Source organism: Chamaea fasciata, unplaced genomic scaffold (assembly GCF_029207755.1).
Source record: "Chamaea fasciata isolate MVZ Bird 193981 ecotype frontalis unplaced genomic scaffold, bChaFas1.0.hap1 SCAF_14, whole genome shotgun sequence".
Lineage (NCBI taxonomy): Eukaryota > Metazoa > Chordata > Aves > Passeriformes > Sylviidae > Chamaea > Chamaea fasciata.
In genome coordinates this window covers 11,255,640-11,270,056 of record NW_027094099.1, presented here as the reverse complement: position 1 = coordinate 11,270,056, position 14,417 = coordinate 11,255,640, and the positions used below count along the sequence as shown (strand labels likewise).

The 14,417-nt window shown below is 40.7% G+C and overlaps 1 protein-coding gene across 1 annotated transcript in view; it reads right to left on the bottom strand.

The window, feature by feature from the left end:
* The window catches only part of ADAMTSL3 (ADAMTS like 3), a 169,159-nt gene that overhangs the window by 12,944 nt on the left and 141,798 nt on the right, over positions 1-14,417 (bottom strand). The window contains exons 21-23 of the mRNA XM_066196539.1: positions 13,088-14,168; positions 10,892-11,019; positions 10,405-10,533 (exon numbers count right to left, since the gene is read on the bottom strand). Of these exons, the coding sequence (XP_066052636.1) occupies positions 10,405-10,533; positions 10,892-11,019; positions 13,088-14,168 (1,338 nt within the window). The remainder of the gene's footprint in view (positions 1-10,404; positions 10,534-10,891; positions 11,020-13,087; positions 14,169-14,417) is intronic.

The following is a 14,417-nucleotide window of genomic DNA, read 5'->3' as shown; positions in this document are numbered from 1 at the left end:
AGGAAGGAAGGACAGAAGGGAGGAAGGAAGATTGAAATTTTTATCAAAAATAAGGAAAAAAAAAAAAAGAAGCAACAATATTTCTCTTGAAGAAAAAAAATAGATTAGAAAATACATGTGGCCAGTTTATGCCAAAACACTTGTGACAACTTCTCCAAGTTGCAGATGTTATCTGTACAGCTTGTAGTGACAGAGGGTGAAGGGAAGGGAACAGAAAGAGTTATTAATAATGAAAAGAGGGGTGGGGTTCTCTTGTTAAGCAATCTCAGTTCCTGTGGTACAGAAGCCAAAGGTCTATCATCATTCCTGCTATAGTGCTTGAACTCTGAGAGCCTTAGCTCTTGCAGACGACTTGTCATTTTCAATTTTAATCAACAAATTACTTTGAACACTTATTTTTAATGAAATTATTTTTCCACTGGCACACTACCAGTGGGAAGACTTCAACTGTTTTATTTTCCTTAAACACTTGCCTTCAAAAAGAAATTTTGCAAGTTGGCAAATCAGACACCTTTGATTGAGCTGCTGCAGCAGGAATGCTCTTTCCAAGTTGCAAAATCCTGGTAAGTGGGCACGTGTGGCACATTGAGATGCGCACAAAGGTGCAGGGATGGGACAAGTCACAGATGAAAAAAGTCTTTCACCTGAACCCTTTTTTCCACTAAATAAATTGGTCAGTGCTCACTGAAGACTCCTCAACCAGGTTCTGCTACAGGAGCCGACCTGAATGTGGGACATTTGGAAGCTCCAGCCATACTGAATGCTAATTCAGCCTCCTCTCCTCACAGATCGTTGTGCAGTATTACTTTACAGATGATGTCTTCATGATGTGGAATGGCCTTTAGGAACAACTTTAACATTTCAATCACTGGCTTAGCACTTCCAATGCACACCTCAAGTTTTTCCTTTGCTGTAATAGGAACCAGACATATTTTTTGGAACCTGCAATTTCACTGAAGGAAAAAGCTCCCCCCGCCATTTTGTCTAGAAAGGCAGTGAAGAGAAACACTCTCTGCATAATCACAGATTTTATTCTAGAGAATTTAGTTCCGTGCTTTTAAATTCATGTAGAATTGCGTTTTACTGAATAAAGCTGTGTAAAACAAGATCTGCAGAGTGCACAGAGGTCCAAAACCAGGTTGTTTTTCAAGTTTCTAGAAGAACCTTTATGCCACTTTGAAAAATCCATCTGGAATTAGGATGAAGTCTTGGTTTAAGGGTCTTTTTTCCATTTTACCCAGATTTCTGGTTAAAGTGTATAATTCTCAGACATTTTTCCTTTACAGTGTACTTTCCACAGCCATTCAGGCAAATATACTTACTCTGCAGATGGGTTGAGGAGGTGGTGTGAGGATCTGAGCTGTTTTACTCTAAGGCCTAGAGGTTTGCAGCCAGACTACCCTCACTGGCACCAAAACCCAGCAGGTCAATCAGAGGCAAAAAGAAGCCAGAAGCAGCACAGCTGAGATGGGACTGAAGTGAAAAGGTTTAAAGTCAAATTCCACAAAACAAAAAAACGTTTGGAATGGTTCAAATTTAAACTTTTAACCTGAGCCTCTATCAAACATCAGCCTAATATCACCTCATGATAGTCCTCCCTCTGCTCTCATGACAGCATTTAGAAATGTAGCTCATTCCCAGGATTTAACTAAAGTCAAATATTTTTCTTCCAAACGGTTTATATCCTAGAGCTATCCCAGAAAAATTGCCATGTCTCTACTCTTCTACGTGTGCCTCATTCAGAGACATGTAGAGCCTTTTAAAATGTGAACTGGAGTTCAGTTTGCAGAAGACATCTGCAGAATAGCTTTGCCACTCATTTTAAGTTCAAAACTGGGTATCTATCACACACCTTAAACTCAAGTTATAGCAAATGATTCCTCTTTCTTTCTCCAAAGAGCTGTATTTGTTTCTCTTTAGGGAAAACAAGTGAGTAATACCACACACACAAGTAAATCAGGCCATTACTCAAGTGAATAATGTGAGCACACAAACATAAATTGTAGGTCTGAGGAGAAGTGCAGACAGAGCCCTGCACCACAGGCCAGCAGCTAGTCCAGCTGTCATGCACCAGGAATCCACCCAAGCCATCCTAGGGGTGCTGGCAGTAAGAGATAAAGAGTGTGTGAAGGGGAATCCATGGAAAACAAGCAGTTAAACAGATCACATTTAAACCACCACCAGTGCTTTTACACACGGGCATTGGGCACGGCTGTTTTCCAGCAGCTGATGCACCATGGATACCCTCAGGGTGCACCCATCAAGGGGAGCTGTTTGAGCTCAAAACAGCAGTGGGAATAATCACAACACTCCTGCACTGCATTTTACCCCAAACCATCAAGGAGTGAGATTTTTATCTAGGAGTTAATTATTATTATGTGAACTGTGTGCTGAGCACCTCTGAGTTGGCCTCTTCACAACCATTTTGAGGACCCTTAAGATTTTGCATTTCATGGCTCCATTTCTTTCTCAGCCTTTGTATTACAAGAAACCAATTCACTATCTGAGAGTGAGACTGGGAAATATTGGACTATGTGCTTAAGAAAAACTGGTATTTGTAATCAAGCTCCTTCTGTGACCTCTTCACTGGCTTTGGGTTAGGTTGCCATTAACAGTATTAAGGCAAATGCTCAGACTGAGTCCTGAACTAAGGAAAAAAAAATTACTTTAGAGAAGAATTCAGGAACCTATTACAGACTGGAGTAGAACATGAAGAGAGAAGAGAGGAGGACTCTGCACACTCTGCAGGCAGGACACTGCTCTGTGCCAGAAATCAGGGGCCTCTAACCCTGCCTTTCAGGGGAACCCAAACTGGAGGGCAAAGATGTGATATAAATCTTTCAGAGTTGGGCATCGAGAGGGACACAGTAGAGAAACCACTCAGAAGAAAGGCTGTTATCTCCTAACAGACAACCTAGAAACAGGTTAAAGAAATAAAACTGGACAAAAAGACATCCCTGTAGCCCAGGTCCTTCACATTCTTGGGCAAAGCAGCACATGCATTTCAAGCTCTTCTGGACAGCATCACTTTTTCTGTATATTCATATGGCCAGTGAAAAATACTTTTCTGCTGTACGTCTCATGAGACGCAGAGTTCTTGTTTATATTTTCATTTCTGGAATTCCTATCAGGAGAAACTCTTAGTGTTAGAGGACACTTAGGAAAACTAGTTTTAGGCATGCATTTACTTTTTTGCCCAGGAATACCTTGCATAAAACTCCATCTCATAACCCATCACAACCCCAGTACGCAGTCAGCATTAGCACATTTCAGGTGCAAAACCTTCCATTGTGCAGATTTTCAGTTCTTCTTCTTTAGAAGTTAGACTCCATATTTACTGCTCCTGAGACAAGAATTCCCTTCCCTGCTGGTATGCAGCACTGCACACTGAGCTGAGTCTCATCTAGGAGTTCTTGGGAGAGAGCAGGCAAAGTACACAATTCCCACATTCCTCTTGTGACAAGGCTCTCCCAGTTGCACTGTGAAAAGCACCAATTTTCCTACACAGAAACTGCAGAACAGAGTTCGAGCATACCATCAAAACCAAGAAAAATTCAGGTTTTTTTCCCTAGGCAAGTAGTTAAGGCCTAAATCCTCATTTTACACTTTAGAACTCATGTAAATAAAAACCTAAGAGTTTTAAGCAGTTTTCTCAGCCAAGGAGAAATGAAACTAAGCAAAAATAAGCCCAAACCAAGTTGTTGCTTTCTTTTTTCTTTTCTTTTTCCTTCCCTTAAAGGAGTTGAAATTACTCTTAAGCTTTGGGACACATTTGTAGGACTTCATGGAGGATTTTGTCCTTTGTGCACAAGGTTGAATTTTACTGCAGATGCTTGACTCTCACTTACTTAAAGGTTGATCTACACAGGGACTTTAAATGAACAAAAATAACTTTCACGCTGTCTTCAGGAGCCTTTTCTCATTACAGAATTGTAGCAAGAACACTTACAAGCTGAATAATTCCTGGTTTGATCCACAGACAGTACGAAAAGGGGAAGGAGGAAGAGGGAAGAGATGGCCTGCAGCCCCCTTTGTTTCCTTCCTACCCCATATCCACAAAGATGCAGATGAGGATGAGCCCAAAGATTCAACTCCCCCAAACTGCCAAAGGCTCAGAATCCCTGAGTGCAGTAAAGATCCCAGGGATTCAAATGGGAGATCTATCACTGGATCCAGAGAGCAGCAGAATCAAACAATTACATCCTACAGCTCCAAGTCAGGAAATCACTTAGGCATGAGGCTAAATCCATCCCTATCAGGGAATACAATTAAACACATACTTAACATTCGGGATGGCTGTAACGGTCCTTCATGAACAAAGTTGCATTCCTAAACTCAGGCCTTCTTAGTCTTAGAAAAACCTTGAAAACGCAAATCTTACTCTTGCAACGGATCTAAATCCTCTTAAAAAGTTCTTCTATAGACCTAAGTGGCTATAAAACTTTAAAATTAGTTTAATCTATTTTTCTGACCTCAAACACAGGTTATTTTCCACTAGCACTGGAGCAGCTCTACAATACTCAATGTTCCATGAAAAAAGTCATTTTCCACCATGAGTGGCCCTGGGACAGCAAATGTTATGGAAAAAAACTCTAGCTCCAGATGGGACTGCAAAACACGTGTTTAAAAAAAGAGAAAAAAAAGGAATCTGCACTATAGGGTGCCCTTAAAATATTCAGTGTTCAAAAACAAATTTCCTCCAACCTTGAAAGCCCTGTGAAATATTACACACCATAAAAACCTTGGCCTACTGACTACTTGCTCTAAAACACTGGATACGTCTTCAGAAATTTTTCCCCCAGCTATGTAGAATCTCATAAAGTATTCTGAGTTTCCCATTCAAGAGCAAGGCAGAACTGTGCTGGCACAAAGCACATTTTGCTGCACTTCACCAGAACTTTACCTTATTTCAGAGGCTAAATTTGCATGTCATCTTTCAGAGGTGACAATTCTGGGTCAACTATATACACACAATGAATGTAATCTGATTATTATTTACCCTACACTCACTAACACCTCCAGTGCACTGAGCGTAACCTACAAAGCAATTGCTTCCACTGATACACCTTCGTATTCTCTCCAGCAGAATTCTCAAACTGCCTTTATATTCATCTGAATTATGCTTGGGCAATCAGCTTCTAGTGAACCCTAAAAAGCTCGAACCTGCTACTACTGAAATTACCCACATGAATCTTGCCAGCTTCACCAGGAGTAACAGCCCAGAGCAGAGCAGCAGCAGCGTGAGACGTTCCAGCACTCGGTGTGATCCCCCACCTGCCCTCTGACACTGCCCCTTCTCTGGCAATCTTTCAAACCTTACCTCTTCTGCTGCCTACCAGCCATGCAGCAGCCCCTCTTCCTAGGTGGTAGCAGCATCTGGCAGGATTTAGGTATTCCTATCAACATCTGGCCACCTCTTTAGATGGGTTCCCAAAGCAAGACCCCTTCCCACCCCACTCTTGCAACGACTCTGTCAGGTTCTGTTTAGCTCTCTGGCTGTCAAAGAGAACTTAATCTTTTTTCCAGCTGTAGAAGTTTAAGGCTGATATTTTTCAAAATCAGGCATTTAAAGTAAGGCAACTATATTTAGCAGCTAATGACTGCTAGAGTGAATTCTGCAGTGGACCCCCACCAAAGACTCTGTTGGTGTGCATTAGGGCACTTCCACAATCCAGCACTGTTAGCAGAGGCTGGTTTGCCCAGCTGGTGTAATTATACTTTCACTTTACTGAATAACGGTGCTGCATCACCAGGGACCACACTTTATCATCAGATATTTATCACCATAAAGTAGATACAAACACATGGACTTCAAAAATGTGATTTTACCAGAAATCAAAGCACTATACAAGAATTGCTGTCCTTAGACCTGAAGTCCACTAAACTCCGCGCTTTCTGCAGAACAATGGGCACCTGGGGATGTGTAGGCAGAGTACAAAAATCATGGCACTTATTGAATAACCCTTCCTCAACATACCTTCCTGGATGAGAAGTAGCCTTTAGATCATGCCTGTTTCCTCTACTGCTCTTCTCTCTACCTCTTCTAGCTCTACTACATCATTTTTGAGATGACATCAGCAAGCCGAAAACAGGATTCACCACAGCTTTAAAGAATGGGCAATTTTTATTTTCTATTATTTCATCCATTCCTCTGCCATTAGTTTTGATTTGGACAGCACCCAGCAAGTGTGCTGGTGTTCCATGGAACTGAGAACCATCACTGGACAGACCTTTGTCTGTCTGTCTGTCCTTCAGAGACAGCCCCATGCATCTGCCTGCCTTTAAGGTTTTTTGTTCTATATGTACATTTATTCTGCAAATATCAACTTTGAACATCCTTTGAGCTCATCTAGATTTTACGTGATACTTGTTTGATCAACCTTCTGCAACTCTTCACAGAGTTAGCCTTTATAAATCTTCATTTTTCACAGTTTTAATCAACAAATTGATCACATTCTTTCGAGAACTCTAATAACAATGTTTAGCAACACAAATCCCAGAATGGCCTTTGGGGCACCTTACTCTCTCGTCACTGTTAATTTAACCAGTTTTTCCTCTCAGTCATTTAAGCAGACGCTAACCATTGAGGCAACCTCTTCCTTTACATAATTAGAATTTTTTAAACTTTGCCTAGGCAACTTCTCAACGGCTTTTTAAAAACTGAAGTAGGAAGTATTTGAAATTTTACCTTCCTCTAACACAATCAATTTTAACCCTTCCTGAACCAGGAATTTAAAGGAAATTTCTTTTCAAATTAGCAAAGCTCTGAGAGAAAAAAAAAATCAGTTTCGTAAACAATCTCGATTTATGGTTTCCCCCGACCTCCTCAAGGCTCTATCTGCCTCAGAAAGCAGTGGAAGGCCTCAGGAATGTGTTTCTACAGAGACCTAGTAGGTACCAATGTCCCAAAAGACACTAGTGTGTGTTTGGGTGAGGGTTGCTTTGGACTGTGCAGTCAGTCCTGCCTGGACCCTCAGCCATTCTGCCCTTTAGTATTGGCCAAGTATCAGGCATAGTCCCCAGGCACACCCTTCAGTTTAGTTATACCCAAAGGGTTTCAGTTTTCAGGTTCCCAGACTGTTACAAGACACAAAGCAAAGCACAATTAAGCTTTTGAACATCTTTCAGTCCTTCCTGCTTAATCCTGATCCAAACAAAAACTCTAATGAAGATGTGCTTACTGTAAAAAGCCTAAGAGCAAAAGACTTTCCTTCTATTATACTGATTCTAAATACTGTCATTCCTTCCTCAAAATATAAAACTGTACACCCTCCCTTAGATTTTGGAATCTATTATTAATATCCTTTAGAACATCCAAAAAAACTTAAAAAAAAATGAAGAGCCAAAATCCTGTGTATTAAACTTCTATATTTCTTCACTCATGTCTTCTAAAGGAGTTAAGCATAAAAGACAAAGAACAGCACGACAGTTACATTTGGAATATTGTGGGCAAAATGAAGCAACAGATGGAAAATCAAAATCTTGATTTTTCTGGACCTGTTTCAAGTTCCAACACTGACAATCAAGTACTTGGTCCACCTTTGTGAAAATTCTGTGCAAAAAGGATACAACAGGCTTTGTGTATTTCTCACAATTTTTTATCAGTATGTTATTATTAGAGGGCCAGAACGTACTCATAGGAATGCAGAATTTGGATGAAGGCACAGATTCTACTTTTCAAGGCCCGTGTGCCAAGATATTTCAGAGCTGCAAAGAGAAGTGTAAACAACCTCAGCTCAGTGTGTGCCACTTCCCTGCTCCCACCAGCAAGGGGCAGACAACGCACATTTTATTCGTATTTCCACTTTTCCCTCTATTCTACTTCAACTTAGAACTTTCAAAGCTTTTACAATAAATGGAGTCTGACAGTTTTAGTTTATCTTAGCAATAATCACAAGACTTTTCTTATTCTGCAAATACAAAAAATGTTATCCAAGAGCAATTTGGAGCAATCAGTATTGATATTTATACCATGTGTGTTGATTGAAAAGCTCTTGGCTGTGAGAATGGAATATGAATCTATCCAGAATGTATGAATATCTTCTAATGTGTGCTCGTGTGGGAGCTATAAAAATGAGTTTATTATAATTAGTAGAAAAATAGTCTTGTTATAAACTAAAAAGAGAAAAGAAAGAGATACCATCAGTTTGTACAGTTCAGCTAACTTTTCTTATTCTGTTCTTTGATGCCCCTCTGTTTACTAGGATACGTTGGTCTTCAGCAATTCAAAGGGCTTTTTTCAGTCTCAATATGATTTTTAGAGTGTGAGAGAGAAAGGCTTTCAAAAAGATAAAAGATCCAAATCAGCAACAATGAAAAAGAAGAAAAACTTGTACCCAAAAGGCCAACACTGCATAAAATATTAAATTTTACATCTTCAATAGGTGAATTTCTTTGCAGAAGAAACTATGGAGTGAACAACTCTAAAAACATCTTTTAGGTTATTCATTATACAGGAAAAAAAACCAATCCTCAGAGGTCACTGCAGCCAAGGAATTTAAAAGTAATTTAAGAATTCTACTACTGACATGGCACTAATACTCTTCACGCACATGGACACTTAGTTCATTAGATGGTTCTTCTTGTGGAGAATTATTCTGGGGGCTAGCAGGAGTCCCAAAGATCAGATGGGACACCAGTGACAAATCTGTGTGAGTAATGTCTGTGTAGAAGGATCCTGAATAAGTTCCTGGCAGAGCATGGAAAATGCAAAGACTTCTCCAGTGATGTTTCACTCAGTGGAACTCAGAGGGCAAACACCTCCTCTGCAGAGCAGTCAGAAGGAAGGGCAGTGAGGAAGAGGTGCAGCAGATCCAGCCAAGGTCTCCCTGACTCTACAAGAAGGGCTCTCTTCTCAATACTTTTGCAGGTCTGATCATTCAGATCATGTTATATCAGCATTCACAACGAAGTTCTCATCCTCCTACCCTGCAAATGGACATATTTTTGGGTCCCACCTATCAGACAAACGTATCAGCATAAGGTGCTATTAAATTCAATCTTCTGAAGTCAGAGGTTTATTACTTTCCATTAAGGAAAGGAGAACAGGAAAACTCTGCTTACATCATTGCGAAAGTTTTTCTGCTTCTAGACTTAGTGACATTTTAAGACACGCAAGCTCTATTTTATTCACAAACAGTAATACTTACTTCCTTGGCAATGACAGGAAATAAAGCAATTAGATAAATCATTTTCTAAGTCAACACTGGTGTCTCAGCATAACTAAAGTTTGGCTCACCAATATATACAATTCTAAAGCATTTGGAAATCTACAGTCCCATGTGAAAATATTAATTTATATTTAAATTGCTAACTGCTTACCCATCCTAACAATATTAATATTAACAGTGTGACATGAACTCTCTGCTGAATTTGAGATGTAGGTCAGTTATACATGGAGTTGCCAAACCATAGTTGGAAAATATTACTTCATCAAAGAATTAGCCTTGGTACAACGGTGAATAGCAGAGCCACATGTCCTAATATATGTCAGCCTGGCGCCACTATTGTATGCAGAGCTATTTGCATATATATATTTCTATCACTACCCTGGTTCAGTATCAACACCCTCTGATAGGCATTTCCCAGCACATAAATGTGAGCAGAGAACTGGCTGCTCTGAGGTCGTTCTTTGCACTCACTTGCAACCTTCGTGGTTATTTGCACTTTCACACATCATCTTCACAAAAGGCTGAGCTCAGCTTATTAAATGTTTGATAGAATATTGCTGCTGTGACTGAAATCTTAGACTCTAAACTACACAGATAGCAATGGTAAGATTAAAAAGAAAAGAGCTACCTTTCCAACAAAGGGTTAGAAAATAAAATGAAGCTGTGAACTTCTTAATGCATGTTAATTCTGATTAACATTATTCCTCCTCCACAGATGTTGAGCTAGAAAATACCTGTATTCTCTCATAGCTCGGCACTTTTCTTTGTTTCCTCACTGCAGCTGCAGACTGATGGATCTAAAAGGTGAGTTTACTTCACCATCAGGTTTAAAGTTCTATTAGGCTGCGGCTGGAGATTTCATTTTCAGTTTTAACAATAGTCTAGACAGATGTGCATCTCCAACAGGGATAAGGAAAGTTCTTTGATGAGCAAGTCATCTGGCTATGCTTGCTATTGCAGCAAGATACCCCATACTCTGGTGGGCTTTAAGCTCTGTAGTGCCCTAGACCACTTCTTGGAAAGAAAGCCCGTTTAAAGGAAACCCTGAACATACAGATGTGTATCTAGATTGAAGTGACAGGCAGAAAATAAATAGGGCTAGTGTGGGTGACATGCCTAATCAAAAAAGACTAATGATCAACGATTTTCTGCCTTCACTGGTAATTTATTTCAAGATATAAGGTAAATTTCTGGTTGCAACATTACAAGCAATGTCAGTGCAGTTATCACTTACCTTTCACTGGACATTCAATCAAAACATTCCCTCCGATTCTTGCCACGATTGTACCTCCAACAACTGCCGAGACATTGCTGGCTTCCAGATTTGTCGCATTTAACACAGAGGACAAGATGACAGGCACCTCTTTGAAATTAAAGGGATAGTAAGTTTTAAAATCTTTATTTCACTTCTAAACATTGATCTTGTATTTAAATTCATCATGTTTGGAACAGAATTCAGTCTGGAAGGCAGCAGCCAGAAAAGACAAGTGGGACAGATACAGGCAGACTGAGTTCACACCTTTTGTGGTTTTCGAGCAACAAGACCATATTACTGTGGCCTATTATATCAGGCTGAGTTTCATGGGTTGCCAATAAAAGAAAGTATTTCACGTTGCAGTAGGCATGGGTGTTTATACACATATATTTATACACACATAGATGCGTATGCATACGAGTGTGTGTTTATAGAAGCCTGATCTAGTGCAATGCCACTGTTTTACCTGCACGCAACAGCAGTGATGTTTCCATATCAAAACCAGAGTCATTGACAACCAGGCATCCATAGGTACCAAGTTCCTTTTGAGTAGGATTCCGAATCTGCACTTTTCCAGCGGTGTCCCGGATCACCCTGCGCAACAACCAAGGAGATATAAGGGTTCCTACCCGGGGACAAACCCAGCTGAACCCCCTTGCGAGAGTCACAGATACAGCAGCAAAGCTCCTTTTTAGGAGTTTGCAGTTGCAGAGCAGGACAGGCAGTCACATCTCTGCCTCCTCTCTGGTGACAGAAGGGGTATGCTCAGGGATACACACAGGGAGGATTTAGATCTCCTTCTCCTACAGAGAAGCTGTGTCCTAGTTGCAGTCCTCTGAAGGACAGACAGTGCATTTGCTACCACAAACCAAGACCCCCTGGGAACAAAAGTGTGAATAAATCAGAATACCACAATTAGAAGTACTGGGCTTAGCAAGAAATCGATCTCTCCAGAGCAAGCTTGGTTTTCAGCAGGACTGGGGAATTCACAAATTATGGCCTGATCTGACTTTCAAATTACTGTGGGGTTGGGGTTACTGAGGCTCTTCTTATTTTTTTTTTTTAATATCATCACTGAAGTTATAGTCTTCCATCGAAACCTCCCAGGTGTCTTGAATAGCTTGCCTGCCCTCTGAGGGTCAAGGTATTAGAGACAGCATCACAGGCTGTGAAGCGGCTGAAAATAACAACTTTTCTCCTCTGTTACCTTTCCCTCCGCGAAGATACATGACCTGCCATACACTCAGCACATCCCAAAAACCTGCAGCTGGTGTTCTCCCACAATGAGTACATTTACATAATAGATTAACAAAAAATAATATTAGAAATACTTGTGTCTCAACAAAACAAGCCACCTCATTCATGGCTCAAGTACATCCTTCTTTACAAACCCAAGAGATAAAGACCATTTACCTCCTCACACTCTTTCAGATGCAACGCTGTTAACATCATTTTTGGATCCCCACACATATTTGTGGATTTGTGTATAAGAAACCTTACTGGGAAAAAATTAGGAAATAAACCTACTTTGCTAATATATGCCTTAAGTGCAAGAGCATCAGTCTAGGTTAAAATTAGGAAGCAAACACACTTGTGAATAAACAAAACACGGTCATGTCCACAAAAATCAAAGTATCACTTGCTACAAATTAATGGAAAATTATGCGCATTTCACAAAATAAACATAATTGGTGGGAGCTACATGGTTCCAAAAACATTTGCACTTTTTAAAATGGCTTAGTTTGGGTGTCTTTGCTTTAATTGATAGCCCTGCAGAAGTATATTTTTCTTGGCAGTGCATTTAATCAGTTAAATATGTTAAGAAATATCCAAAAGCACCTTTATCATTTCAGAACCAGTTTTTTCATTACTCAAGAGCTAGCTATAATTCCAAGAGGCTCACACACAAAGTTAATGTTAATATTACCAGGTGAGCTTCTAATTTATCAGCACTGAAGTAGAAGTATTTGCTCAGTCTTGAGCAAATATCTGATTGCAACAGCTTGCTATCCTCGTTTGTCAGCTCTCAAATATGATGGTAATACAGGTTCTTTATTACTCTGAATTTCACTGTCCTCAACAAAATATTTTAAAGTACTGAAAAACATCCATAAAAGCTCATATTTTTCTTATTCAGTTGAATTGACACAGCTCCAGTAATACCTAAATACTGAGTTGAAGGATGGTGAGGGTATCAGTGATATTTTCCCTTCTTAAAGCAAGTAAGAGCTAAGACTTCTTTTCATCTATACCACGGCAGATGTTTTTAATGTGTTCCCACTGTATTTAGTATCTGAATGAATCCAATAGCCTCTCTAATTTGAGGGTAAATCTGCTCTTTTTCTGACAAGCTGAAATGATTAAAGCAGATCAAAAAATTCAGCCAGGACATCCAAAACACTTCACCTTATAAAAATAGTCAACCCTCCTATGTAGTATGCTGGAAATGGCCAAATACTTGGATGTCAGTAAAGCCAAACAACGTGAGAGACACTTGAAAGAATAAAAATAAATTGCTTAACTGAAAAGATGGAAGGCCCAGTGGCCATGCTTATCTCATTTTTACAACAGTATGTTCTAATATTGCACAGCAGGGTGGATTTTTTCCGTCGATAGGGACATAATAAGTCATTCAAGAGTAAAAGAGAAGCTATTTACTTACTTCGCAGAGGCTTTTAATGTCTCGCCATCTTTTGTCCAAGTGTATTTCACTTCACTAATACCAGCTGTTTCACACAGTAGATTGACAGCATGAGTATTCTTGGTCAGAAAAACTGTATTTCCAATTCGTACAGTTACTGTTTTGTTGAAGGAAACTTGAGGAATTTCCTTTTGCCTCATAATAACTGGAACCTTCTGGTCAAACATTAACTTATCAACCGCTTTTGTGCTGAGACGCTCAGATTCGTTTGGCGATTTGCCTGTGAGTTTGGAGGCGACTTTCTCATCCCGGGCCCCCTTCCATTTTTCAGTAGTTGGTTGTGGAGGCCTGGATAGTTCTGCAATCAACTGGTAGATGAGCTGGGACGCCAGGTCATCGCTGACTTCTCCAGTTTCAATGAGCTGGCTCATGTTCCCTATGAGCTCCTCGAACTGCGTGGTGTCCATGCTGTAGGCGCCCTGCAGCACCGCAGCCTCCAGGCGCTTGCTCCTGAACTCGCGGGAGCTGAACCCTTCTGCTGAATTGCTCCCAAAGCTTTCAGGGCTCCTCACCAACGGCTCATCGTTTACTTGCCTGTCGCCCAGGTAGAGCTCGTTCTTCTTGCTCCACATCTGCCACATTTTGCTCACTTTGTGCCATTTGGCGCCGAGGCTGCTGGCCTCGTTGTGGTCGGGGCCGGTGCCCCGGCGGGGCTGCGGCCGGAGGGGCGGCGGCTCGATGAGCCGGTTGTCGGTCCCGATGAGTTTGAGCACAAAAGTCTCGTGCACGGGGCCCGCCATGCACCGGTACACACCGATGTCCCCAGCCTCCAGAGAGTGGATTTTCAGAGAGCCTGACTTAGTGATGCCAAGCCTTTTGGAGTTTTGTAAGTGCTGCCCATCTTTCTCCCAACGGATAAGGGACTTCTGGAACCTTCGCACCGGGCACTTAATGACCACAGATGTTTTTGGGAGTAAGTAGGCTCGGCTTCCTATGGTAAAATTAATGCGCTTCTCTGGCCTTGTCTGAATATAAACTCGGTGAATGCTGACAATCTGAGGTCCATGGGCAGAGAACTTTGCTGGAAGCTTGGGCTTGATCTCTGTGAGAAAACAAAGTGTTGAAAAGCATCTAGTCATTGGCAGTCATGCTTACAAAATCTGCTTTTCACAGAATGCTTGAAAGAGCTTTTCCTGACTCTGTTCAACTCAGACTGCATCACACAGAGCTTTTATCTGAGTCACAAAAATGCAAAAATATGAACAACATGAAACCATAACATTCCCTTGCTTTGGCCAAGAATTCTATTGCTTCTTCCCCAAATCTCCTAACAATAAAAGGCTACATGCAA